Source organism: Vigna unguiculata, chromosome 8, assembly GCF_037176805.1.
Source record: "Vigna unguiculata cultivar grain cowpea cultivar isolate G323 ecotype 2 chromosome 8, ASM3717680v1, whole genome shotgun sequence".
NCBI classification, from domain to species: domain Eukaryota; kingdom Viridiplantae; phylum Streptophyta; class Magnoliopsida; order Fabales; family Fabaceae; genus Vigna; species Vigna unguiculata.
Genome location: NC_140799.1, coordinates 39,967,086 through 39,993,954, shown reverse-complemented (window position 1 = coordinate 39,993,954; position 26,869 = coordinate 39,967,086). Strand labels below are relative to the sequence as shown.

The 26,869-nt window shown below is 29.7% G+C and overlaps 3 protein-coding genes across 6 annotated transcripts; 1 reads left to right on the top strand and 2 right to left on the bottom strand.

Moving 5' to 3' along the window:
* Positions 1-2,731: 2,731 nt before the first annotated feature.
* LOC114195628 (forkhead-associated domain protein) lies at positions 2,732-5,208 on the bottom strand. Of its 2 annotated transcripts, none has more exons than XM_085665371.1 (4): positions 4,877-5,208; positions 4,064-4,263; positions 3,358-3,830; positions 2,732-3,154 (listed from the first exon to the last, which is right to left on the bottom strand). In XM_085665371.1, exons 1-4 carry the CDS (start codon positions 5,058-5,060, stop codon positions 3,097-3,099), a joined length of 915 nt encoding a protein of 304 aa, XP_085521497.1. In that variant the 5' UTR covers positions 5,061-5,208; the 3' UTR covers positions 2,732-3,096. The 2 variants fall into 2 exon arrangements, with proteins under 2 accessions (XP_085521497.1, XP_027941956.2); XM_028086155.2 differs by having other exon boundaries at positions 2,732-3,228; positions 4,877-5,204.
* Positions 5,209-10,575: 5,367 nt separating this feature from the next.
* LOC114193611 (WRKY transcription factor 71-like) lies at positions 10,576-12,811 on the top strand. The gene is made up of 3 exons (XM_028083480.2): positions 10,576-11,254; positions 11,724-11,864; positions 12,212-12,811. Exons 1-3 carry the CDS (start codon positions 10,785-10,787, stop codon positions 12,606-12,608), a joined length of 1,008 nt encoding a protein of 335 aa, XP_027939281.2. The 5' UTR covers positions 10,576-10,784; the 3' UTR covers positions 12,609-12,811.
* An 8,106-nt stretch (positions 12,812-20,917) lies between these two features.
* LOC114195243 (putative receptor-like protein kinase At2g42960) lies at positions 20,918-25,928 on the bottom strand. Of its 3 annotated transcripts, none has more exons than XM_085665730.1 (9): positions 25,781-25,928; positions 25,150-25,346; positions 23,936-24,732; positions 23,742-23,846; positions 23,496-23,618; positions 22,706-22,876; positions 22,494-22,623; positions 22,176-22,385; positions 20,918-21,398 (listed from the first exon to the last, which is right to left on the bottom strand). In XM_085665730.1, the coding sequence occupies exons 3-9, from the start codon at positions 24,598-24,600 to the stop codon at positions 21,297-21,299; spliced, it is 1,506 nt and encodes a 501-aa protein (XP_085521856.1). In that variant the 5' UTR covers positions 24,601-24,732; positions 25,150-25,346; positions 25,781-25,928; the 3' UTR covers positions 20,918-21,296. The 3 variants fall into 3 exon arrangements, with proteins under 3 accessions (XP_085521856.1, XP_027941443.1, XP_027941444.1); XM_028085642.2 differs by lacking the exon at positions 25,781-25,928 and adding an exon at positions 25,456-25,740; XM_028085643.2 differs by lacking the exon at positions 25,781-25,928 and having other exon boundaries at positions 25,150-25,740.
* Positions 25,929-26,869: the final 941 nt, after the last annotated feature.

Here is a 26,869-nt window from a genome sequence, read left to right as displayed (position 1 = left end):
TAAAAATTTTATTTATCAATGATACCAAACTCTCCCACTGCCTTTAGGTATGAAATTTTTTTTAATGCAAATAAGATCGTTATACCTATTAATTCTATTTTTCATTCAATAATTTGGAAAGTATGTAAAATTTCGTTTGTCAGTTAAAAAAAATTTAATATCATTGAGTGATAATGACTGTATGTTAGAATTAATCTACATCAAAATATAGGACATTAACTAAATCCAATTTTGATTATAGTTCATGAAATAAAAATATACTTAACTTATTTTATATGATTAAAACTCTAACCTAAGACAACGAATTTTACAATTTCTAAAACATTCAAATATATTCAATTTAAAGTAAATTAATTCTACATTATTTTGTTTCAATAAAACAATTTAGTAATTTTTATTTTTCTTGGATAAAATATTTTAATTAATACCACGTTAAAAACTATTTAAACATTAAATAATTGATAAAAATTAAAAATGGTTAATACTGATAATTTTTTTGATCGATCTTGATTTATAATAATTTATTTTGTTAAAATTCGTTCAAGATTATTTTATTTTATATTTCCAATCCGTTTTCCTAGGTTTACGTTAAATGAGATTAATTTTAATTTATAAAACTTTAGATTGGTCAGACCCAAGTAAGATAAATCAAGGTTAAATTTATATAAGGTGAACCAAATTTTTTGGACTAGAGTCAAGCCAAGTCAACTCAAACCCAAGTCAAGTCGAGTCGGTATGGGTTTGGTTTGAGCTAACTAGGCCCAAGTTCCAGTCAAACTGAGTTGGTCAGATCTAGGTCGAGCAAAGTTGGCTAGATACTAAGTGAAACAAAGTTTTCTTGAACCTAAGTCGAGCTGAATCCATATTGAACCAAGTCAGTTTAGGTCCAAATCAACCTAAGTCGGCTTGGACCCAGATTGAGCCAAGTTAGGTGAAGCCCACATTAGGTAAAGTTAGGGTAAGTCCACATTCATCCAATTTTAGGCCGACCTACATTAAACTTTGTTGTGATTATAATTTTGAATAATTTTAATTTTAATTATTTATAATTTTGGATAATTTTAATTAATTATATTGTTTGAATAATTTTAATTAATTATAATTCTAATATGTTTTAAAATTTGTTAATACCACTTTTTTCAATACCACTTTTTCAAAATAAAAATATATAAAAACAAAATTAAAATATTCCTGTAACAATAAAATAAATATAAAACAAAAATAATTTGGTGAGCAGGCCATTTACAGAAGTGGGGCATTTTGTGGAGACAAGTGAAATTGGTAAGTTTTGGAATTCGACTTCCAGTTTAAGTGAATGTTAAGAAATCGATATCTGGTTTTTACTTTTTTACTTTTTTTAAGTACTTTTTTTTTTAGTTTTTATGTTAATTTTTTTTGGTGTTTTTATGTTTTAATTTAAAATTGTAATTAATTTTAATTTGTAATAATTGTAATTTGTTATAATTTTAATTTGTAATTATTTTACTTTGTAATTATTTTAATTTGTAATATTTATAATTTGTAATAATTTTAATTTGTAATAATTTTAATTTTAATTTGTAATCGGAAGCAGCTTTTTCTTTTTGATTTTAGTTTTTTTTAGTTTTTATGTTAATTGTTTTGCTTTTATGTTTGATATTTTGGGAAGTGGAGACAATTTTCGGAAGTGGGACACATGAAATTAGTAAGTTCTGAGAAGTTTCAGAAGTCGACTTTCGGCTAAGTGAAGGTTTGGAAGTCAATTTCTGATTTTTTTTTTTACTTTTTTAAGTAATTCTTTTATATATATTTTTTAGTTTTATGTTAATTTCTAATGTTTTTATGTTTTTCTTTAAAATTGTAATTAATTTTAATTTGTAATAATTGTAATTTGTAATAATTTTAATTTGTAATTATTTTACTTTGTAATTATTTTAATTTGTAATTATTTTAATTTTTAATAATTTTAATTTGTCTTTATTTTATTTTGTAATAATTTTAATTCATAATTATTTTAATCTCTAATTGAAAAAATTTTGAATTTCGAAAGTTAACTTTCGATTGTCTCTCTTTCCAAAAACTGACTTACGTAAGTGGAGGCAGTTTTGATTTTTAGTGTTTAGTTTCTTTTAAGTTTTTATGTTAAATTTTTTACTTGATATTTCCGAAAGTAGAGTAGTTTTCGAAAGTCAACTTCCGGTGAAAAGACAAGAGATTTAATTTTTAGAAGTAGGGACAATTTTTGAAAGTCGACTTCCAATGAAAGGACAAGAGATTTGGGTGCAGAGTCATAATATAATATTTACCATCATTTAATTCATTTGTTGAGGCAATCACCAACCTCTAAAACTTCATTACTTGATTATTACTCTTACCTTATTTATTTTTTAATTTTAATTTTTCAAAGGACATAAATGGAACACCACAAATTTTCGGAGGTAAAGAAGAAATATTGGGGTGCAGGAAGAAAACCCCTCCTAGTACTATTGGTTTCCTGATGTGATGTCATACCTCAATGTAAAAAGAATACACAATTTGGAATTTTGTGGTACTCTTCTGAATAATATTTGACAATTTTCTTACAAAGGTACTCGAAGACAGATGAAAAAGGGACTGTACATCTGAATGAATACAATTAAACATCTTTTGGTTGGATTTGGTAGATTTGTGAGCAAGTGCATTAGTGATAGTAGTTAAGCATGCCATACTTCAAACTAATACGTTTTAAATATCATGCAAGGGACATTTCAGATGCAAGAAAACTGCTGAAGGTGCAGAAATTTGGTTATGAATACATTAGTACATTAGTTCGCAGAAATTTGTGCAGTCTAGTTATCAATACATTTTTTGTTCTGAGCATTTTCTGTAACTGAAAAGTTTTGGTTACAAGTCCATAAAGCAACTAGTTTAAAACAATGGACAAACAACTACACTGGGCTATTCTTAGTCCTTACTCCTTTGGCAAATTTCTCAATCTGCTGTTCTGTTCCTCCATGATCAATCATATGATCGCAATTTGGAAAGAATAATGCTAAATGAAGATAACACCACCTCTTCATTTCAATAAACTAATAACAAGCATCTCAGATGTACCTTCTCTGTTTCCACATTAAGTGATTAAGGTATACAAGAAAGATTTTGCAGACCTTTTTCTTCTAATGAAGTTAATTCTGACCTGGATGTAGAAGATGTGTTAAGCAAAACAAAATTTATCAGATCCTCAGTTTTGCCTCCCTGGTTCTTCTAATTCTGAGATTCAAAATTGAAAAGGTGTTGCATTACTTTTCTTCATTATTTTCTTGTAATACGAATATTCATAATAATTCAAAATCACTATTTTGAATAAGAATTACGATTTGATAGATCAAAGAGTTTTACCTCTGCCTAATCCCATGGATGCTCTCAAGGAGTTCAATTGTTTGTTGCAACCTGGAATTATTTGGTCTCTCTTCATTATCAAGTACCAAGGTTGAGACGTTCAAAACAGTAACTAGTTCAGCTTCAATTTCACTGAGTTTTTTATCTATCCGTTCCATGAAATCCTCATAAGAGGATATTTCTGACAAGTTTCTGGCTATACTGTCTTCATTTGAGCTTCCTACACTAAGGGATTCCTGAAGATTCTGAATCTCCTTATCATCCAGTGAATTTCCTTCACTTTCCATAGACAGTTGCACATCTTGAATATTGTCGAAGTCCATCGTTTCAGGATCAGAGTCATCCTTACTGAAATCATTTTGAACTTCCTCCTTTGGAGCAATAATTCGAACTGGACTTGAAGCATCTTTTATTGTGTCTTCAATGTTCACATTAACATTTCCAATTAGCTGACTTTCTTTCAAAGATATTGCCTGAAACCACCATAGGTTTCTTTCGTTATTCAGTTAATAAAAAATGAACATTTTAAGTAAAAGCAACATAACTTACACTAAGAATCTAACACTCTGATGATATGAACAATTCATAACTTACATAACAAAAGGTGTTCTCCCTCAGATGTATTGATTGATATTTATGATCATGATGGCATCATTTCAAAATGAAAATAGAAACTAATAGTGTAGGACAAATGAACTCACTTTACCTCACTTAACTTTGCGGAAAGCTCATCAAGCAATTCAATGCGTCTTTTAGACTTGTCCAAAGCCTGCAACACCTTCTTCCTCTGAAAAAGCATTTCCCTTGCATAATTTTCCTCCCCCTTTTCAATGCTTATAACTGCCTGTTTTTGAAGCTTCTCCGCAGCTTCTGACAACCGCAGAAGCCTCAATCTAGCATTAGTTGCTGTTAACCACCACATTAGCTTTGTATTATAAAAATACTAATCACTCGTTCAATTTCCCTTTCATCCAATTTCCTCTTCTTTTTTTCTTTCTCTTCCTTTTTCATCACATCATTATCTATTACTTTTTTTTTCCTATTTCTCTCTTTTTCCCATCCCAAATCACTCATTAAATTAGAATAAACCAAAATCTCATCCTCAAATTATTGGCCCCTCACCTAAACAGTTCCTAAAGTAATAAAATTGTTTAAGCAGACTGTGAAATATTCATCATTTGATTGCCTAAGTTGATGTATTTTAGTACAATTCAGAAACCAATTTGGAGAAATTTTCGATATGTAAGGACTACGTAACATTGTTTTGATAACCTCTTGAGCTACTCAAACAATTTTTCTTACAAGAGTAATACTTCAAGGTCCAATTGATGCACGAACCGTTTGGACAGCTGTTCAGTTATATTTATATTTCCTTAAGTAAGAATTGGAAGTGAAAAACTAAAACTGTAATCATACTCATGGGCCTGACTGTAAAGGGTGTTTTTCAGAAAACATTAATTGAAATAGAGAAAGAAAATCAGAACGAAAGAAGGTAGCAATTTGAAATGGGTAGGGTTACCCTTGGCTCTGGTGGCGTCAGCCTCAGCGTGAAGATGATCAATTTGAGAACGCAATTGCTCTGTGTTGATGACAGCTGTAGAAGCAGAAGAAGAAGAAGATGATGATGAAGAAGCGCAGCACGTGGGCCTCCATGAAGGAACAGCCATGGCCATAGTTGTCACTCTAACACAGTTCATTATCATCCCTTTCTCTCTTCCAATCTGCGACCTTACACTAACAAACAATTTCTCATAATCTAGCCACTGATTGTTTCTGAAGACTGATTTGCGAGACCAATTTTGATAAGAAATTATGTAGAATGCAAAATAAACGAGATGAATAAATTCTCAGATTCAAAAATAATATGCATCTTCACTTCCTATTCAAAACCCAAAAAAGGAAGGAGATTTTCTAATTCAAACATAAATATAATGTAATAAAATATTAATGTATCTAGTCGATTAAAATAAAAATTGTAATCCGTTGTTTTTAATGTAAATAATTATTTTTGCATTATAACTATAATTAAATTGGTTATCATAGTAAAATAAAAACATTAAAATAATAAATAAATAAAATCTATTAATTTTATAATTTCATCTATTAAAATAATTTTTTATTATTTATATTTATCAAAACATTCACACATACATTTTCAGAATCTTTTTCTCTTTTACATTTTTCATCTTCTTCTTTAATTCAACAAATTCACTTTTAGTTTCTTCACTTATTTCCCATTCATTTACAAGACTAGTGAAAACAATGTGTGACTAGACCTTAAAACACATTAAGATTGGTGCCTAATAAATCTCAGAGTTGATTTTATTAATTATTAATATTATTTCTTCTTGTCAGGGTAAATCTAGAATGTTAAACAAGTAAATATATTTAAAGGTTTTTTTTATTTAAAATAAAAGTTCATAAAGTGAACAAAAATCATGATGAAAATGTCTCAAATTTTGAACAAATTTGGTATTAATTTTTATCCCTTTTCTTATTCTTATTAATATCTGATAAAAAAATCATTTTTATTAGAAAATAACTATTTATTTAAATTAGACGAAAAATCAGGGTTATATGTAATTTTTGTGAAAAGAATTAGTATAACATATAGGATAAGTTCATTTTTATGAAAAATCAACTAAAATTTCTAATTTAATTCTTGTCAATATAATCCTCAAATATATATATATATATATATATATATATATATATATATATATATATATATATATATATATATATATATATATATATATATATATATATATATATATATATATATAGGAAAGTTTGGCTGGCTCAATTATCATAAATTCAAGATAAAGTAGTCAAGTTCAAAACTTTTCAATCTTTAACTCTATTTCTGGTACATTCAATTTAATTTTTGTTGCATAATATTTTACCCTTACTTTTAAAACAAAATTTTCTTTTAAAAGAAATGAAATGGAAATACAATATTCCTTTTAATATATTTGATTTTTTTGAGTTAAACTATATCAAAATTAAAAAAAAAAACAAATTCAATTTTTTGGTTCAAATTAAAAGCTTAAAAGTATATTTAACCTTAATATTTATATTCGTTTTACGTCATAATCCTGCTTAGGACAATCAAGTAATAATAATAAAATGTGTAATACCCTTTTGTTGACAATGAAATGAACTCTTGCAACAAAAAAAACTAAGATTTCAAATCTAGATACAGGGAGGAGAATCATATCCTATAAAGATTTTTGCTTTTAGCATGAATTCAAACAAAACATTGAAGATGATACACACAATGATATAAATAAACATTGTAGCACTGAATGAATGTGAGGAATTGAGATTGAAGTTAGAAAGTCCAATCCAACCAAAAGCACTAAAAAATATGTCAACAATTTCATGCTGTGTAAAGAGTTTTCAGTTGTCAAACAAACAAGGGTAATCATGAACCCATGAAATCCTGCTTCCCATCGTATTTCTGGTCAACACAACAAATATTTTTACGAGTTGTTTAAATAATTCATCAAAAGGCAGAAAAAAGTTTCACTTTAGTTAAACCCTTATTTTTTTCAAACATAATATATATACGATAAAAATTAATGTAGTATTTTTCAAATGAGATTAATTAACTAAAGTAGTTAAACTAAGAAGAGCAGCATGTAATAAATGCAATCCATGATCAGGCAGAGTCAAGTCAAGGGAAATGACTATGATTCTAAACTTTAGTTTTCATTTTCAACAATTTTTTTCTTCTTTAAATCTAATAAACATGTAAGCTTTATATTTAATTAAAAAATTTTAGAAAAAATAGGAGGAAAAAAAAAATTCTTGCAAACTTTTCTAACAAATTTGAAAGAAAAATTTCATGTAATATGAGAATTTTTAATAATAAAAGATATAATTAATTTATAATATATAAATAGTTATAAATCTTATTTTATAATCTTATTTTGTAAATTTTGTAAAAATAAGTTAAATGTGAAGTTCACGTCTGAACATTATATTTATTGATGTTAAGAGGTGAACTTTAAATCTAACTTAATCTTATAAAATCGATTTATAAAATGAAATTTACATCCAAAATTTTGAATTAATTTTAATTTTGCATAAAAATGAAAAAGAATAATAATTATAATAGAAATTTTGGTACGAGAATATGAAAGAAAATAATGAAGAGAAGGTGGGTTGAATGGGCGGTGGTGATTGTTGAGTTTGCACCAACCCACCCATGAAAAAGTCTATGCTTTACCAACCATTTTTCTCATCACATTCACAACACAAAACAACACAACCAACTCTCACATTTATGGCCACTTCTCACATTCACTACCCATTCTGTCTCTTAAGGGATCAAACCACCACTTTGTCTCTCCCCATTCCTACAAAAGGGAACCTTTTCAATCATAAACACCTTTCAACCCTAATTTTACTCTTCTCCTTCTTCTCCTAACTAACTTTTACCTTCAAACTACCTTTTTTTCTTCATTTTTTCATTTTTTTTACCATATTATTACTTCCTTTACTCGTAATTTTTTTTCTATTCATAAAATTTGAACCTAAATCCTCATTTGAAATACTAAAACAACATGTACTTTGGCCATTTTCAAATAAGATTACGAATTCTAGTTTGCAAAAACATTATACATTTTCATTGACATTAAATAATGAGACTTTTTGTTACAAAAGTCTGAAAATATCACACAGAAATGTCAATTGTCACTATTGTAAGACATGAGAATACATAGATATATTAAGCTAATTACAGAAATGTCAATTGTTACTATTTTTAAGTTTTTTTTAACAAATAAGTATATTAATCTAATTAAAGTTTATCCCTTTTACAAATAGGCATTCTAAGTGTAAAAATAATATAAATTTTGAATTCGTTAAACTTTTATATTTCTACAAACAGTCATTCTATCAAGGTTGGCTTAATTGTTAATACAGAAAATTTTTAACCATTTATCCAAATTTTTATTAAAAAAATGAGCAATCTTTAAAATTTTAATGTATTTTCTTTATTTTTATACATATTTATGATTTTTGTTAAAATTAAATTTAAACTATCATTGACAATGTAAATCCTCCCACCCTATTATCTAATCTCAATTTGTCATGTAGAGTAAATTAATTGAATGCTACACTATCTACTTTAAAATTTACAGTTAATATTTCAATTATAGTTGACCGTGTAAAAATGTATATTAATTATAATTAATAAAGTGCAAAAAAAAAAATCTTTTTATCATATTTCAACATTTGAAGAAAAAGTTATAAAATAACCATTGAATGGTTAACATTTAAGGCAAAAGACATTATTTACACTGCCTACTCTAAAAAGACACGACAATATAAGAATTGCATCAATACAGGCTTGTGATTAATTAATCAAAATATATTATTATCATTATTATTATTATTTTAAAAAAATAAGTCTTTAATTTCAATCCTAATGTGAAATGAGTCGAAAAGGCAAAAGATGATTCCAGGACCCATGTGTACAAAAGCAATCAAACTGGGAATTAAAAATTAAAAGGTATTTTATACCTTTTTATCATATATCGTATAAATATTTTGTTTTTAAACTAAATTAAAATTACTTTTAATGAAACATTTATTATTTAACTCTCTTTTTTTTCATTCACATTATTACACTCTGTTTAAGAAATCAAATTTAACACCATATGAACTAATTCATAGATACACTTATACGTTTCATGAAATCACATTAGGGTTTTTTGATACATACGATTTTGACCATCTAATTTGGGTGATTTTGATTTGATGTGAATGTGATAGTGTAAGCACATGAGCATATGATAAGGCATCGAAAGGGAATGTGACGTCAAAACCCACTCACCATCATCAACCATACATAGATACCCATAGACATAGGCGTGATCAGGAACAGCACTAGTTTTTTTTTTCTTCAATTTCTGCATTATTCAATTTTCATTTTTATTTAATAATATTAAATTTTCATTTTTATTTAATTATACGCATTTTTCTATTGAAAACCCAAGAGAAAAGGAAGAAGAAGAATCAATAATAGCAGCGAACGAATCTCTCGTACGTGCCACTCTGCGGTCAAATGCCGGTGCCCAAACGCGCGACACGTGTAAGCTAAACCTCAAAAATTACAATAGTCGGAATTTTTGACTAATCACACCCCCTTCTTAACAACGTGATTACGACCCTTCTCTCTCTCAAAAAAAAAATATTTAACAATCACATTAATCATAGTTATATATATATATATATATATATATATATATATATATATATATATATATATATATATATATATATATATATTAATCTCTTTATTAATACTACAACACAAAATATCTATGATATAATTAATTATGGGGTTATTTTGCATAAGAGCATGATCTCTCATATAATCGATCACATACACGATCCTACCAAACCACATACGTGGAGCTCAAAGGAACACACAAAGTAAATTTGAGGTCAATGTTTTAAATTATTTTTTCTTCTCAAAACATCACAAAAGCAAACTAAAACCTTGTTAGCATTCTTGTATTGTTCTAACATGTAATATCTTATATTATATAAAAAGAGAAACTTCTCAGCATGCAAGCATTATTCAACTTGTTATTTTCTTTGTCCTTGATTAGATTCAAAACTATTAAATAAAAGGGAGTGCTTTAAATTAAATGAGAAGTCGCCATCAACTATATATAAATATATACACACATATATAGGTAATAAATCTTTCAACCAACTGACTAATAATTATCGAATCAATTGGCTTTTAAAGATTAAAATATTGCCTCATGCTGATTTTTATTTTTTATTTTATTTTTTTGTATTTCTTTTACGGTCTTTAAAATATGTCAAATTGCACGATGTATGAACAGGGAAACAATTGAGGGACTTGGTATATTTAAGATTTGAATTGGAAACCTAAGGTCATGAGACGACAAGTTTATCGTTCTCGTAAGACAAAAAAATATGTATAAAAGATATTTTTTTTTTTGAACCGTGTTAAAGAATTGATGTAAAATATGAATAGATGTTGAGTGAGAATATACGATGTACTACTATTGGATCAAGAAATCACGCCACATGCAGAAGCAGGTATAAGAATTAATTAATTTTATTTTTTGTATTGAAAAAGAAAAATTGATTATTTTGCTTTAGAAAAAAATGAACCACACACTGACTTTAGAAAGATTAAGATAGAGAAACACTCCCCAATTAGCTCCAAACACTAAAGTGAGGGTGCAAAAGTAGAAGGAATAAAAGCAAAGAAGAAAAACAAAGTTCTAAGCCAAAAGCTCCCTTTCCCATAACAAGCAACCACATGGAATTTAAGTCTTAGCTGAAATATCATTCTCAAAGCTACCTTTATTTTTATTTTATTTTTTCTCATCATCCTCCTCCAACCTTCTTCTTCTCCATTTCTTCTCTCTTCCATGGCGAATGAGAAGGATCGTTTTTTCGACCCTTTTCATTACAACCACCATGAACACCAACTCAACCACTCTTCAAACTTTCCATTCTTTAGGGACAACAACTCTGCACCAATTTCCTCATCACAAAACTTTCAAGCCTTTGATCATCATCAGCAGCAGCATGATCCTTCTCATCAACGCACCACTTTCACTGACTGTTTACATGGTTCCATGGATTACAACACCCTCTCTAGAGCCTTTGACATGTCGTGTTCATCATCTGAAGTGATCTCCTCCATTGATGAAAACCCCAAGAAGCCTAGTGCAGGAGACTCAGCAGGGATCAGTGGGAACCACTCAACACCCAATTCATCTGTTTCCTCGTCATCCAATGAAGCTGAAGCACTGATAGAAGAAGACTCAACCAAAAGCCAGAAGAAAGATAAACAGCCAAAAGGGTGCGAAGATGGAGAAGAAAAGCCTAAGAAAGAGTAGGTTTGATTAGTTTATTCTTCTTCTTTTGCCCCTATTTCATTTCTATTTCCGATAGATCAATGGAGTGTGAGAAGGTTTTTGCCCCGTATACTTTCTCTTTCTCTCTTCCTTTCAACACACCAATAGGATCTGATTAATTAATATCTCCTATTTTCTAGAGGTACATAGAATTTTGAATTTCTTCTCTCAATTACTTACTATTTACTAATGCAATTATATTCGCGTCTTTTCAGTTGTTCAGTGTTTCTTATGAAATGGATTTGGTCAATCAATCTTGTCTGTTATACTCTCTTATACTATATATATATATAAATATATACAGTGCCGTAGGTGAATGCTATATATTATCATGTAGGTTTTGTGTGTGACTAAAATGGAGAAGTAGTGTGGAACAATCATAGGAACTTAACCCTAAAATAATTGCTATCTTGCGGTGAATTTGACTGATATTTTGGAGTGTTTCAGGAACAAGCCTAAAAAGAAAGAGAAAAAGCCAAGAGAGCCTCGTTTTGCCTTCTTGACTAAAAGTGAGATCGACAACCTTGAAGATGGTTACAGATGGAGAAAGTATGGACAGAAAGCAGTCAAGAACAGTCCCTATCCAAGGTTCATTATTTTCCAATATTGAAATTTCTTAACGTTTCAAACCAAAAATGATGAATCCTTGTTTTTTGTATAGCCGAAAAAAATGATTAAGGGTTGTGAAATTTCTGCACCAAAATCATCATATGTATTTCGTTTATTCATTCCTTGTTATTGTCATATATATATATCGATGTAATGATTCATATCTTTGTCATACTAAGGCTTCGTAACGGCTTGTTTCTTGTAATCTACTATCTAATGATGAAGTTGGAGACACGACATGCAGTACTATGATCATGATCATGATATATTACACGTATGAATTAACGTTGAATCTGACAAAACTTGTTGTTTGTATATTAATGCAGGAGCTACTATAGGTGCACCAGTCAGAAGTGCAGCGTGAAGAAAAGGGTGGAAAGATCATTCCAAGATCCATCGATTGTGATCACAACATACGAAGGGCAACACAACCATCACTGTCCAGCAACATTAAGAGGCAGTGCTGCCACCATGTTATCAGCACCTCCATTTTTTGGTTCCTCTTACATGGGCTCAAGCTTACCCCAAGATTTTCTTGCTCAGTTGCTTCCAAGTTATAGCCAAAATGATCATCAAAATCCAATGTTCAACCAAAACCTCTCCAACAATCTCCATCTCCAGCAACAACACCAGCAGCAGCAGCACCAGTTCCAACTACCTCGTGACTATGGTTTGCTGCAAGACCTGTTGCCATCATCATTCCCAGGCAAACAAGAGCCATGAACTCACAAAAAACTTGGTGCATGTTTTGATTTATTTATTTCAGAAAAAAAAAATACTAGTTTTGTATTTCACTACTAGAAAAATTTAAGTTACAGTTTCAAACACCAGTAAAAGAAAAGCAGTTTTCTGTGATATTCTTTTAAGAAAAAGCATTATGTTTTCAGGTAAACAAAATCAAACATGCACTAACCAATTTCTATTAACATGTGTCTATATATGTATGGAGTAAGTAGTGGCTTCTTTTGAATTACTTGATTATATATCTCTCTGGTTTAAGTGATGTATGAAGAATATTTGTGTGGAAATGGAAGACAGGTCTATATATGGTAGTTGCCGGGGATCTAATTAAGAGCATTAAATGAGTATTTTAGAATTTGTGCACTTGACATTGATCTTGATTCTTCTTAAATACATAGTTTGGTGAATTTTGTCAAAAATGTCAGAGATGGACGGTGTGTTTTTCATTAGAGTAGTTTGCAAGTTGCAAGTATATAAAGGAGATGATGAAGGATTGAAAAGACGTATCATACATGTATATGAATGATCTTTATCAGTGAAAGGTGTTGACAGGACTTGGTGATGGTTTCTTGGATCACTAACACAGTTATAAAAGAGTGGTCAAGAAGAGTATGGTGCTAGAGTACCAGAAACGGAAGATTAATAACACCATATTCATTACTTCCCATTTTTATGCTCCTAATTTTTTGCATTCTTCTTATATATATAAAACATTTTGCAGTTCTTATATATTCAAATGATTAATTAAGCATGAACATGTACTTGAGTAAGGTTGTTTGAATGTTTGAAGGGGAACCGCGTGTGTGTATATAGATAGATAGATATAGATATATGCATATATTGCGGCGTTTCAGTTATACAGTGTACGTGCTTGCGTGTGTAACTATACTTTTTGTTGTGGACAAATACCTAACCTTTTAAGATTGATGTGATCTTAAGCTTGTAGTGTTATTGATCCTTCTTTTTTTTTGTTTTTGTGGTGAAATCAAACGAAAGAATCAAGAAATCAAGATACATAGATGGTTCAAATGCAAGCCGAAGTTAATTAGTTATGAATATATTTTTCACCTAAATCGTGTTATTTAGAAAGAGTGATTTAGTGTGAATTATTGATTTTTTTCAAAAAAAATAATAATATATTAATTAATAACTCTCGTTAATTCACGTTAGAAAATAAAAGATGTGAGTCAAAAAAAATAAAAATCATAATATTATTATATTATTTAGAATTATCTATTTTTCTTTGAGAATAATAAACAAATTGATAGAGAATAAATAAGAGTTTTTCTTTTTAAGAAAACAACGAAGTGGTGTCACATACAGCTCTTGCTTCCATGAGATCGATGGGGTTTAAAGATAGAAAGGAAGGAAAATGAATTTTGAAGGTTTTATTTATCCATTCGTAATTTCCCTAAAGAAACTATTTTTACTCTAAAATTATGGTGAAAGGTTCAATATTTATACACACTGTTTCATTCCCAAGTCAATCATTTCAATTAATATACTGCATGCATTTTTGTTTCATTTTATAAAAAATCCAAGCATATAATGTAAATTCATTGTACTTACAAATTATAGACATATATGAACACTTTGACATATATTTTAAAATTATTATACAAATATTATAATATCCTAACAATTAGATAAATTACAATATTTTTTTGCCACCCAAAATATGTATTTCCTCATTATATATATATATATATATGTATATTATTAGGTCTACATAAGAAGTTTCACTAAAAGATACAACACCAATGAGACCTGAACTCAAGCACATAAGGTATTGACACTACTATCAATCCAAAATCTTAAAATAATGAGTTATGAGTATTTATTCTAATACAATGTTCTACTTTCTCATTTATAACCAATGTGAAACTTAGACTCATACTTGGATTTCTAAAATATATTTCATACTGATGTTATGTTTTATTACAGTTATGTGTTATATTATGATATAACTTTAAAACTTATGGGTATATTTGTGTTGTATTATATTTTTGGCTTATGTTGTGTCTATTGCAGGTTATATACTAATATTATCTTTTTAGTTTGATTAGATCCTCATTTGTTATTCAACATTTATTTGAACTAATTTGGGTCATGATTAACTAATTTGCTTACATTCTTTAATTATTTTTTTGTCCTTCATGAGCCCTTGATTATAAGTTTTGATTATAATTTATTTTAATATCCTCTTTTACATATAGAGTAATAATCTAGGTGTTTTCTTTTATACTCTTCTAAAAAAGGGTTGAGTACGAATTCATATTATTGGTGAATATGATCATGATTGGAGCATTAGAAATTAATCAGTTTTGTATTTTAAATCCAAAACTATGATTATAGTAATTTTCATCGAGGATTGCCTTATAATTTCATGAGAGAAGACAGATTCTGTGATTGAAACATTGATTGAGATGATGTATATATCTTTGAAAAAAAAAAAATATTAACTGTGAATACCATAGAATGGAGTCAAAAATTAATTTACATATTAACTTTTAAATCGTTATAAACATAAATTCATTTATTTTCTTTGTTTCCCATTCTCACAAACTTATAGCATTTTTTGTAATGTTTTTCTTTTATCCATTATACTATTATAATATTTCAACAATTACTTTGTAGGTAATTGATTTTTTTTTCCATGTTCATCATAAACAATTATGTAGGCCAGTCACTTTCATAACCAATATGTATAACTATTTCATTGATTTTATAGACCCATTAAAGTAAAATCTTATATGCGTAATATTGCGTTTGAAAACTCATTCACAGTAGACTTTTATAATACTCGTACGTTTCTGAAAAAGTTGTCTCATAAAACATAATTGTACTCCCATTAGTGAAAAATAATAATGTTTAACTGAATAGGATGATAACTGGCCACACATTCAAGCAATATTTAACTGTGATCTTCATAAAACATTCTGTTGTTAAAATTTTAAAATAAATTATTAAAACATTTAATATAGTAATTTTTTAAGAAGTTCTTCCACATAAAATAATGTATGCTATTGGTTCTATATATAATTTAAGAAAAATTTCTTGTATAAAGAACAGTTATTCAAAATAAAAATATAAAGTTTCAAGTTAAATAAAGTTATTTTAAACATAATTAAGTAAAAAATAAAGATATAAAAATATAAGTTTCTTAGAAATTCTCAGATTCTCAAAGCTGACATGCCATTATGGAAATCACAAGAAATATTACATATTGAAGATATTGAAGATTCTAGTGTTCATATCTTTATTTATTTTGTACTTAAAAGTTAAATATGATTCCTTTTTGTCTTTGTAGCTATTTAAAAGTTAAATATTTTCAAATAAAATGCACTGCAAAATTAAAAGGATATATATTATTGAAACAGTTCAGTTTTCTGTTTAATGCTCACAATTTTCGCCTAATTTAAATTAGACTCCACCAAATTCTTAATAGAATGTTGATAATTGAAATTTGTCACATGTTATATGATATACAAAGTCAAAGCAGGTGAAGCTAACAGGGTTGACTAGTTGAGGGCTGCTTCAATGTTCGAAATGTTTTTATATATAATCACCAAATTAAAAAAAAAAGTAATAAAATTTTAAAAAAATAATTAAATAAATTTGGCTATAATTGCATAAATTTATTTGATTTGGATAATTGATGACTTTGAGGAAACGAGGAAAAACAGTAATTCTTAAAAAATTCGAATTGACCAGAAGACAAATAAAAGGTGACAAAACTTATTTTCTTTTTGATTAAAAAAATTATCAGAGAGGTTTTGTAGATGGCAGAAGTCCAAATCATAATTGCCATAAAATGGGTTTACCATAATTAACGGAAGTAATTAAGAAACTGTTTTTAGCATCCAAATTCCGAACTGTCTTAATTAATTTCATGAATGAATCATTGAGTGCCTCCATTATTGATTCATTGTTGCTCTGCCGCCATAGAAGCTTTTTAATAAGCTTCACCTTTCTCTCGACAAAACTTGAACCCTTAACAGTTTCTTTGTCTCCTGTGTGTGCTTTTAGTTTATTCTAATTCTATCATTACAACAACAACAAAAATTGCATTAATTACACCATTTTCCCTTTATAAAATCTCTACATTTTTTCTTTATTGGATTATAATATATAAAAGATGTGGTGCAATGTTTTCTAAGTAAAGAAATATATGTTTACATATAGAAAACCTTGAATGATTCTAATTGTACTTAATATGATGTATTGATACTTCAATTTAGGTCATGTATTCATGTTTGATATTTTAGGATACTTTATAGATATTTAACAATAATATATCTAATCTATGAAGTCCTAGTAGACTACAAAAAAAATATTTAAATAATAACAAATTTTAGTGATAAAAAATAATTAGTCAATATAATGACGATTTATATATCATTTTCCCATTACATATCATATTCTATTATTTTTAAAATAAACATAATAATCAGACATGTATCATAGCACAAAACCCTAGTTATCAGTGTAATCGATCATAAATTTTAAATTTCTTTCAAATCATCGTTTTAAAAACTCAAGATAAATTATATATTCTAGCAATACCTAGTATCTCACCTGAAATGTTGAGTTAATTTATAATTGTACGTTAACTCTTTTAATCAAGATATTTTGACAAAAATATCATTGATTGATAGCTAATATTTTTTTTTTCAAATGATATTACTCTCATCCCAAAATGACTTTAGTTTTATTTTTTTAATTCTAAATTTATTTATATTCTCAAATTTTAATGAAATATTAATATTTTTTTCATAATTTATCTTCCAATAAATTACATTAACTGTTTAATTCACGTTATTAAAAATAAAAATAGTTTTTTTTTTTATAATTTATCATCCAATTATAAGTATACAACTTTAGTAATATAGTCATATTCAAAGGCCTTCGTATATTGTTTAAAGTTGATTGAAAATGTGCGTGTGTGTAACACATTTTAATTATATTTTTTCCAAACAAAAAAAAATCGTTAAACAATTTTATGAATATATATATATATATATATATATATATATATATATATATAGACACAACTAGGGCAAGATGAATACACAACACCCGTGTCTATGTTTTCTATTGAATTTTACTGATATCTTCTAAACTCGTTTTCATTCGAAAAAAAAAATGTTATTTTAACAGAACAAAATTATCATTGTCCTTTTCATTTATTTTATCCATGAACCCTAATTTCACTCTTGGAGAAAGAACCATCCATGAACCCTAATTTGTAAATAGTGACAAAAAACTGGAACTAGAAGAAGAATTAGACATAAAATTTAGTTTACACAATGAAGTTAGTGTTGGTACACCATTTTTCTTCACCATGTTTCCAAATGCCATGAACAATTACAATTCACTGATACTGAAAAGATTAATGAATCACAACTTGTCCAACTTGTCAACATTATCAGTCCTTCATTTGTCTACATTCGGATACAAACAAATATAAAGTTGTTACCCAATAAAACTTTGAGTGATATGCAAGCAATATCTTATATATATAATAAACAAAATGTTTCTTTAATGCAGAACAGTTAGAACTTATCATGTTTCAAGCTTCTATCAGAAATCTCTATATAAAATAAAGAGCACATCAAATTATTTTCTTAATACACAGTTTATTTCAATAAACTTGATATGAACGCGATTTTGTGTATGGATATGTGTTTCCAAACACACTTGAAACACTGCATTAATGTAGATGCTGGTGTGTAGGAGAAGTTTTGAAGAAATAAAAACAATCTTTCTTTTCAATCTGAATCGATTTTTGTGGTTAAAAAGTGACTGTTTCTTGTAGGAATGAACTTGTTTTGTCTTTTTAGCAAATTTCAATCTCAAAGCAATGACCTAAAATGGTAATAGTTGCCATCTCATTCCAACTACATAATCAATGTGGCTTCAACTGCTACATGTTAAGACCGTGTTTGGAAAACTGTTGCTGAGTGTTGAATATATAATATGTTGATGGAAATAATTCATTTGCACCAATTTTCAAACATACGCTAACTTGTTAATAAGAATTAGCTAGCTTAAGAACATAGAAGGATAAATATGTTTAGTATCTAAATTTTGACGTAAAATTAAAATAATTTTTTATCTAAAATTTTAATATATTTTGGTACTTAAACTTTGAAATATTATGACGTATTTATTATGTTTTCAATCTTACATCGAAACGGAAATATGTCAGATATGATAAAAAGTTCAAATACTAGTATAAAAAAGTTTTATCATCTAAAAAAATTAACATAATTAAATTAAAAGAATCGTATCTATTTATTTTTTAAATTTGAAAATCAAAATATTAAAATATGAGAGTTTTGGATAGAAATAAATTATAATTTCATGACTAAAAATTTAAAAGAAAGAGTACATATAGTTTCATAATCGATATTATTATATACATGCAGATAAAGTTGTGTGAAAAGCCATTTAAATGAAAGTCGTTTGTGTAATCAGAGTTATAATCTGCAAACTTTGAATTTGAACCAATTTGAATAGTTTTTCCAATGGATAAAAGATATAGATTAAAATTGACAGTTTATTTATCTTGTAATAAAATCATCCAACTATAAATCGCATCACCTTAAATCAATTTTAATCGACATTAATTTTGTTAAGTTCATCCAAACACACTAAAACCTGTGCTTGTTTGAAATTATGAACCAGTTCTTGAAAACAATTGTCACTGGTTCATATAAAAAATGTAAAGTATAAATTTGTAGCAATAAAAAAGTAAATATGATGAATACAGGTGAAAAATAATGGAGTGATATATGAAATAGGTGCAGTAAATAACACGTTTGTAAAGGGAAGGAAGTAGAAGTCAAAAGCTGTGGCAATATGGGCCAAGTTGCTCCATTTCCCATGGAGCATGTAAAGTGATGGCAGAGAAAGATTGTTATTGATTATTGATGGAAGCAAGAACCCTAGATGCTAGAGAAGCTGTCCCTGAAAATAGGTCTACTTTATCAGAAAAATGAATTATTATGTATTCCACTTTCACCGTTTGAAGCCTTCAACTTGAATCATTTCTTTGACTGTCTGCCCAATAAGTGCTTCCTCAAGAAACTCCAATCTATGAATTCTTTTTCCCTTTGGGTGAAATGGGACAATCAATGAGCCTTCAAATAACAGATCAAAGTTCAAAAGTTTTTCCCTTTCTCGTAGTTTCACTACAAATTTTCACAATTTCATCTATTTTGTGAGAGATAAGATTCCTTCCTCAATGGGACAGAAATTCTGTTGAAGAGAATCAAAAAGGTAATCATAACTAGCTTCGCCATTCACAATTTTAGTGCATGAACCAACATTGTAAAAGTGAGGGAAAAAAGCAACTACTTTTACATCTTATTCATATTGGGGTACTGTGCCATTCGGTGGTGGCATCTTCAAATGAAAACTTGACTGTTACAATTAAAACTATCTGAGGAAATGAAACAATCTCAGTGCCCTTTTCTTGTCAGATCTTTTGTGCAAGTTGGGATTTGAACCACAGATATGGCATTTCTTTCGCTACACGTATAAGCACTTTTGTTGACTGTGGAATAAGATATCAGATTGTTGAGAAAATAACACAATTAAGTCAAAGTGCTGCTGCATGAGAATAACATCTGCAGAACTTATTAAACTTCTTCTATGAAACCTTGTCATATAAGTTTCAAAAACTTCAAATATTCAAGTATTTAAAAACCTAAATAAAACTCATGTTTGTAATTTTTTCGAATACATTATATTAACTGTTGTGAAATTGTATCCTTTACTTCCTTAAACATTTACACCACTTGAAAACAAAAGTATAACATTTTTTAATGTGTTACAGATATTTGTATAATGATTTTCAAAAGAAATAGTATAGAGAGACAGAAGAAAACAGAAAAAAAAAAACTGTACAATTTACCCTACTTTTTTAGCAAGTTTCATAAGAAATAAACTCTCTGATGTTAAGAACAAGTTGTTTAAGAAAAACTATTCTTACACGTAAGTTCTACTTTGTCACCACTAAGCAGAAAATCACCAGTACAATACTGAATTATATCTTTCACCAAAACATCATGTTTTTTTTACCACTGCAAGAGTGTTTTATATATTAGAATGAAGATGTAAAGGAATTATCCATACGTTAAATGACAATAATCGAGTCTGGTGGTGAAATTGAATAAAAACTGTTTTTTATCTAAAAATATCAATGAACTCATTGAAGATGCTTGAAAAATATATCATCACCTGATTAATGTTTATTGAAGCTAAAAGCAAAATGACAAGGAAAATGAAGCCAAATATTCGTTTCTCTTTCACTATAGCCACTCTCCAGCAGCATGCGACGATGTCAAGGGAGTTAAAATAAAATAAATGAACAATCATGCAAGAAGACAGACCCCACATACATCTGTACAACACCAACACACTCACCACCTATGTTCATTCAATCCTCTTTGCAAGACCAGTGTGTCATATCTTCAATGGCAACATTCAATTTAAAACAAAAAACAAAACCTTCATTATCTAAAACAGGTTCTCTCTGATCTGATTCTATCCTCAGATGCATCAAAATTTTCTTGGGGGCACATAGTTGGAGATACGTGGTATAGACAAGTTACTATAACGTGTACAATGGGAATTGTACATGCAAGCTAAGTCATGGAGTTGTCAATTCCTATCCTTCATCCTTTCAGCATCAGATGGACCCGAAATATCCTTCACAGTTTCAATTTCCATGTTGACAGTGCCACTCTTTCTGTTTCTTCTATCCTGAAAGTGATTATATCAATCTCACGTTTTGATGTTTTTTCAACACATATACTTCAATATTCCAGATATAAGCACCAAAAAAACTTGCTTTAAAAAGAGGACCTGGCTCTTCACACTACAAATGCATCAGAATGCCAAGTATGTAGAATGGTATATTCCCAACTTATCAATCATGCTTTCTTTTCTTGTCTTTTAGCTAATGAGAGTAAAACTTGAGAAAGTATGCAGGCTGAAGAATACCAAACAAATTTTGGGTTTTATGAGTTTAGGTCCTTGCGGAAATGACAAACTTTGATGAAGTCCTCCAGAGAAAAAATACTAGATTTAGTACTTGTAAATTTTTAAAACTTAGAAAGTTGTCCTTATCAGCAGTTATTGATGATGAAACGTGCATCTAAACATGTCACATTACATGTCTTCCTAGAGTGATCATTAACATGATGCTTATGCTTATGCTTATGCCCATCATAAATACAAGATGATAAAGACCTTAAATTTACAAGAATCATATATAATTTTTTACAAGGGCTAAAACCAAAATTTGTCAAACAGTGACTAAAAACATATTTTACCCCTAATTTCCCCCAAGAGTTTTCATTCAATATTGTATTCCTTTTAGTTGGTGGAACAATAGCCAACACATTATGAAGGAAATAACGCTAAGGATGCACACAAGGTTAAAATGTTGCAAAAATGTGATAAAAATCACTGAGACTCAACTCAACGTTCAAGTAAACAACAGAACTTGTAATGAAATGACAGAGTATTGAAGGGAACCTCTCGGTACGGATATTCGTCAGCTTCAAGCATTCTCACAACTTGACTCATTTTGGGCCTCTTGTCAGCATCAGGATCAATACATCTAAGTGCAACCAGAAGAGTGCGCTTCAAAGCGCGCAGCGGTGGTTTAACTTCAAGGTTTGAGTCCACTACTTCCTCAGCCCTTCTTGTTCCAACCATCATTTTGAGCCATTCAACTAGATTAACCTGTCATAATGAGGATGAACAATATCTAATCACTATTAAGGATCATCACTTCCAGTTGAAAGCATGGTTAGAACTAGCAAGCTAGCAGAGTTCATCAGGATTAGGCACCTCATTGGCAGGACGAGCATAGTCTACAGGGTCCCTTCCAGTAACTGCTTCCAGCAAGAGGACACCAAAGCTGTAAATGTCACTCTTCTCATTTAACAAACCGCTGTTGGCGTATTCTGGTGCCACATAACTGTAATCCACAACAGAAGTGAGTTTCCAGTAGTATAAATCCTTTAAGTACTAGAGAAAGGATAATGAAATTTTCTGTATACCCAAACGTTCCCATTACTCTTGTGGTTATGTAACTTTCTCCTGAATCCAAAAGTTTGGCCAAGCCGAAATCAGAAACCTTTGCATTGAATTCATCATCAATCAATATGTTGCTAGACTTTATATCCCGATGAATAACCTTTGGTTCTATTGCTTCATGTAGATAAGCAAGCCTGAAACCAAATACAGTAATAGAGGGGTTTATAACCATAACGAGGTCCACTATTGAAACTTCCACAAACATAAATCTGTAACTACGTAAAATGTTAAAACTAAAGTAGGTCAGATATTACTAAGACTATGTTTGAACTAATTGAAGGAATGGAATCCATTTCATCAAAAACTGCTCCTTATCTTCCCCCAATGTGGGAGTGTGAAACCAGTTTTTCTAATTCAATTTCATTTCCTCAAAATATATTCTAACAATTGAATGGTATTTCATCTCACTCTGTTCCAAACATCAATAGATATCCAAATATAGCCAAAGATTAGAGAGTTTACTCAGTGGTCCCATGAGCAGCGAGCTCTTACTGTTGTTTAATCTAAAAATCTAATGGGCTTAGATATTTCAATATGCTGCAAACTATGTGAAAATATAAAATCAATAGCATGATGTTATCAAGAAACAGATAAACAGACCATTAAATATATTTTTTCATTCTCAAAATACAATTAGTAATAGTACTAATTAAAGGAACACAGCATTTTACAACCAAATTTCAGAGATGAGAGACTTATGATGATCAATCAGATGAGTTGGCAAAGACTATTCAAATTGCACACTGAACTTACGCTTTGGCAGTGCCGAGTATAACTTTCAAGCGGGCCTCCCAAGTAAGTGTCCCATGTTGGTGCATGTTTCCATGTAACCACTGTTCTAAGTTACCATTGTTCACATATTCATACACAAGCAGCCTGAATTTCAATTGGGGAGTACATTCATTATAACACAAAGATACATAATATGAAGAAAAGCTTCAGTTCAAATTTTTGAACCAAGGAGAACATAACTATCACAAACCCAAGAAAAAAAATTACCTATGAACTCCCTCTACACAATATCCGAGTAGGCGTACAAGATGCTTATGTCTAACATGTCCTATAGCCTCCACTTCAACCCTGAATTCTTTCTCAGCTTGTCCCCTATGAATTCAATGTAGAAATAACTACACAAGTACATGTAGTGTCAGGAAAAATTAAAGAGTACATCAATGATCAATAAATATCCTTACAAGTTGTTAAGAAGCTTCTTCACTGCCACCTCAATTCCATTAATCAGTATTCCCTTGTAAACAACACCATATCCACCCTCACCAATAATGTTCTCAGCTGAGAATCGTTTGGTGGCCATTTCCAGATCCCTGAGTGTAAACCAGTGGCCCCACCCAAGATGAGAAAATTCTGGCAAGCCAACTAATGGAGAGGCAGTGGCCAACCCTCCATGTGACAATGTAGATTGTTTCTTAACATTCCCAGAGCTTCCTTCTTCAGCTGACATTGAACTAAATCCTCTCTCATGATGATAAATTGAGCTACACTGACTGATATTATCAGGATCTCCAGATTTTCTGTTACCCAAATGAACTGATATATTATCTGAATTCTTATCACTTGTCATGCTATGAACAGGCATAAGCACATTTTCTGGTTGGACATGAGAACTCTGCACCCCAACCTTGTCAACGTCGATATCTTTGGAGACATTTGGTATTTGAGATACAGAATACTTGTCCAATGATCTCCTAGACTTTCTCCGAAACATCACCCATATCGATAATATACAAAGAATAAGCACTATAAATGCACCAACACCTACTCCAATCAAAACCCATCGTCTCAACCCCAAAAATGGTGTCTTCTTTGTCAATTCCCCTTTCAAAGAACTGTTGGATGACATAATTGGTTGCACCAAGTCAATCAATAGCGTCCCACCAAGTTCTTCAGCTGGTAGAACCAAGACATTCCCACCCAAGAACAGGATTCAAGTTAAGTACTCCATTCCCCTTACTCTAGGCTTTGAAACACACATCTGAAATTCCAATTTACAACCAACATTTCAGGTCTTAAACAATGTCATAAACAAAAAGCCAGAGTTTCAACAAATCACTAATGCAATGTTTATCACGATTTAAGATAAACTGGAACTACAATGTTTCCTGTAAACTACCTCAGGCATTATTAGCAATGGCATACAACATAAACAGAATCCAAATATTACAAGAACCATACATAATTCAGCAGTTTCAGAACCAATCTAAGAAGGACATGATGAGTAATTTCACAGTTCATTTGGAAAGCAAAATAACCGGTTGAACGTTGATTATGAACACAATTTCCAACGAAAAGAAAAGGAAACCAGGAAAGCATCACTTATGATCCAAGCAAACAAAAGAGAAAGTGAAATGTATATTATCCAAAAAGTGGTTAAGAAAGACAAAGCATTTACCTTTGCAGTGATCCAAGGTAGCCAAACTCCTGAATCTTCTACCCAAAGAAGCAACAGGTTTCACACCTCATTTTGAACCGACAAGAGACTCAATGTGCAAAAAATGCCCGAGGCTGAGCAACACACATACCCTACAGCAGAATCCAGATGCAGCAAAAGATGAAGTGGCACACTAGTAGGTAACAAGTGGGGCCATACTTCAACCAAAAAAAAAAGACTCAGTGGTAAGCTATTAAGAAGAGAAACTGGAAAAAATCTTATTTTGATGGGAAAAACAGAGAGTAAGAGAGAGTGGGGAACTGTTACTACTAATTTTGGAGAGGAGAAAGAGTAAATGCAGTAAAATGGTTGGTGGGTGTGGTGTCTGAGGGCAGGACCAGAACAAGCTGGAAAGGAAGCTTGGTTTGCAATGAAGGAAAGCAGAGGGAGAGAGAGAGAGAGAACAGTAAAGGGAAAGCAAATGTGAAATGAATAGGTATGTATAACACTGTTTATGGATGGCTGGTAGAAAGAAAATAAGAAAACAAAAATTGTAATGAGTAAGCAAGAAAGGGAAAGTAAAGTGAAGAAGAGGGGGAGAGAGAGAGAGAGAGAGAGAGAGAGAGAGAGAGGAGAGAGAAGAGTCAACAACCTCAATCCAACATAACAGAGGGAGCTAAGCTAAGCACCAAATCTAGGCTTCCTCTGATGTCATGTCTGCTCACCAAACTGTGTCCTATTTGTGTGAAAAGGAAAAATCTTACGCAAATTTTGAAACTTGGCTTGGCACCATTCTACCATGCTTCCCCTTCTCATGCTAATTCAATTTGCTTTGGGTTTTGGTTTTTGGACATATCCCTAAAATTTATAATTCTCTGTTCTCAACAGATGGAATGAAAAAAATCTTTTTTTATATATTTATAATTTAGAGCATATAAGCTTTGATAAAATATTTTTCTTTTTTATGCAAACCAATAGCATACAAAGCATTATTATGAAAATGTGAATTCTTTACCACCCATATAAAATTTGTGTGAATATGAGAGAAGTGATTTTGTTGTCAATACGTTTTGACTTTAATCTTCTGAACTCTCCCGAGAGAAAATCAAAAGCTCGAGTAAAATATTAAGCATTTTCTTTCTGAGTATGATTATGGGTTTTGGGGGCCGAAAAAAGCCACCAATGGAGGAAGAAATAGATACTTTGATTCCAAACACATTTTTTTATTAAAGATAATACTCCAGACAAAACCTTTGCACTTTTCCACACCTTTTCAAAATAATAATTACTATTATTACTCGAGTTTTAAAATACTATCGGTTCAAACTGTTGTTAAAGTATTATTTTGTATCCACAGTGAACAGATTTTCTATACTTGTATTTGCAGTTAATAAATATAAAATATTGAAATGTATAAATTACAAATTTATTAAATATTATAATTTCACAAGGATGAGAGTAATTATTTTCTCCTGTGATGACGGGAATGAAGGTGTTTTAAAATTGATAATGAGAATTGAAAACGAGTTATTCAATTGCTCCTATTACTCTAAGAAGTTGGTTTGATAGCGGGCCGAATATGTAATGGGCCCAATCACCCTACATATTTGGGTTTGGGAAAGTGATCACTTATTATGAAAGCCCATTTCTGTAAGTAAAGTTAGCATTTACTGCTTCCAAAAAAAAAACACAAAAAAGTGATTGATTACTTTATCAATGTCTAATTGCTAATTTGTTGAGT

Bases quoted from the DNA above. Each gene is read 5' to 3' on its own strand.
- LOC114195628 (XM_085665371.1), bottom strand. From the start codon at position 5,060: ATGATAATGAACTGTGTTAGAGTGACAACTATGGCCATGGCTGTTCCT. The intron at 4,264-4,876 runs GTAACCCTACCC...GGTGGTTAACAG, and splicing joins TGACGCCACCAGAGCCAAGG to CAACTAATGCTAGATTGAGG. The intron at 3,831-4,063 runs GTAAAGTGAGTT...TGGTGGTTTCAG, and splicing joins TTTCCGCAAAGTTAAGTGAG to GCAATATCTTTGAAAGAAAG.
- LOC114195243 (XM_085665730.1), bottom strand. From the start codon at position 24,600: ATGTCATCCAACAGTTCTTTGAAAGGGGAATTGACAAAGAAGACACCA. The intron at 22,624-22,705 runs GTATACAGAAAA...TGTGGATTACAG, and splicing joins AGAGTAATGGGAACGTTTGG to TTATGTGGCACCAGAATACG. The intron at 22,386-22,493 runs GTGCCTAATCCT...TCATTATGACAG, and splicing joins ATGCTCGTCCTGCCAATGAG to GTTAATCTAGTTGAATGGCT.
- LOC114193611 (XM_028083480.2), top strand. From the start codon at position 10,785: ATGGCGAATGAGAAGGATCGTTTTTTCGACCCTTTTCATTACAACCAC. The intron at 11,255-11,723 runs GTAGGTTTGATT...GGAGTGTTTCAG, and splicing joins GAAGAAAAGCCTAAGAAAGA to GAACAAGCCTAAAAAGAAAG. The intron at 11,865-12,211 runs GTTCATTATTTT...ATATTAATGCAG, and splicing joins AAGAACAGTCCCTATCCAAG to GAGCTACTATAGGTGCACCA.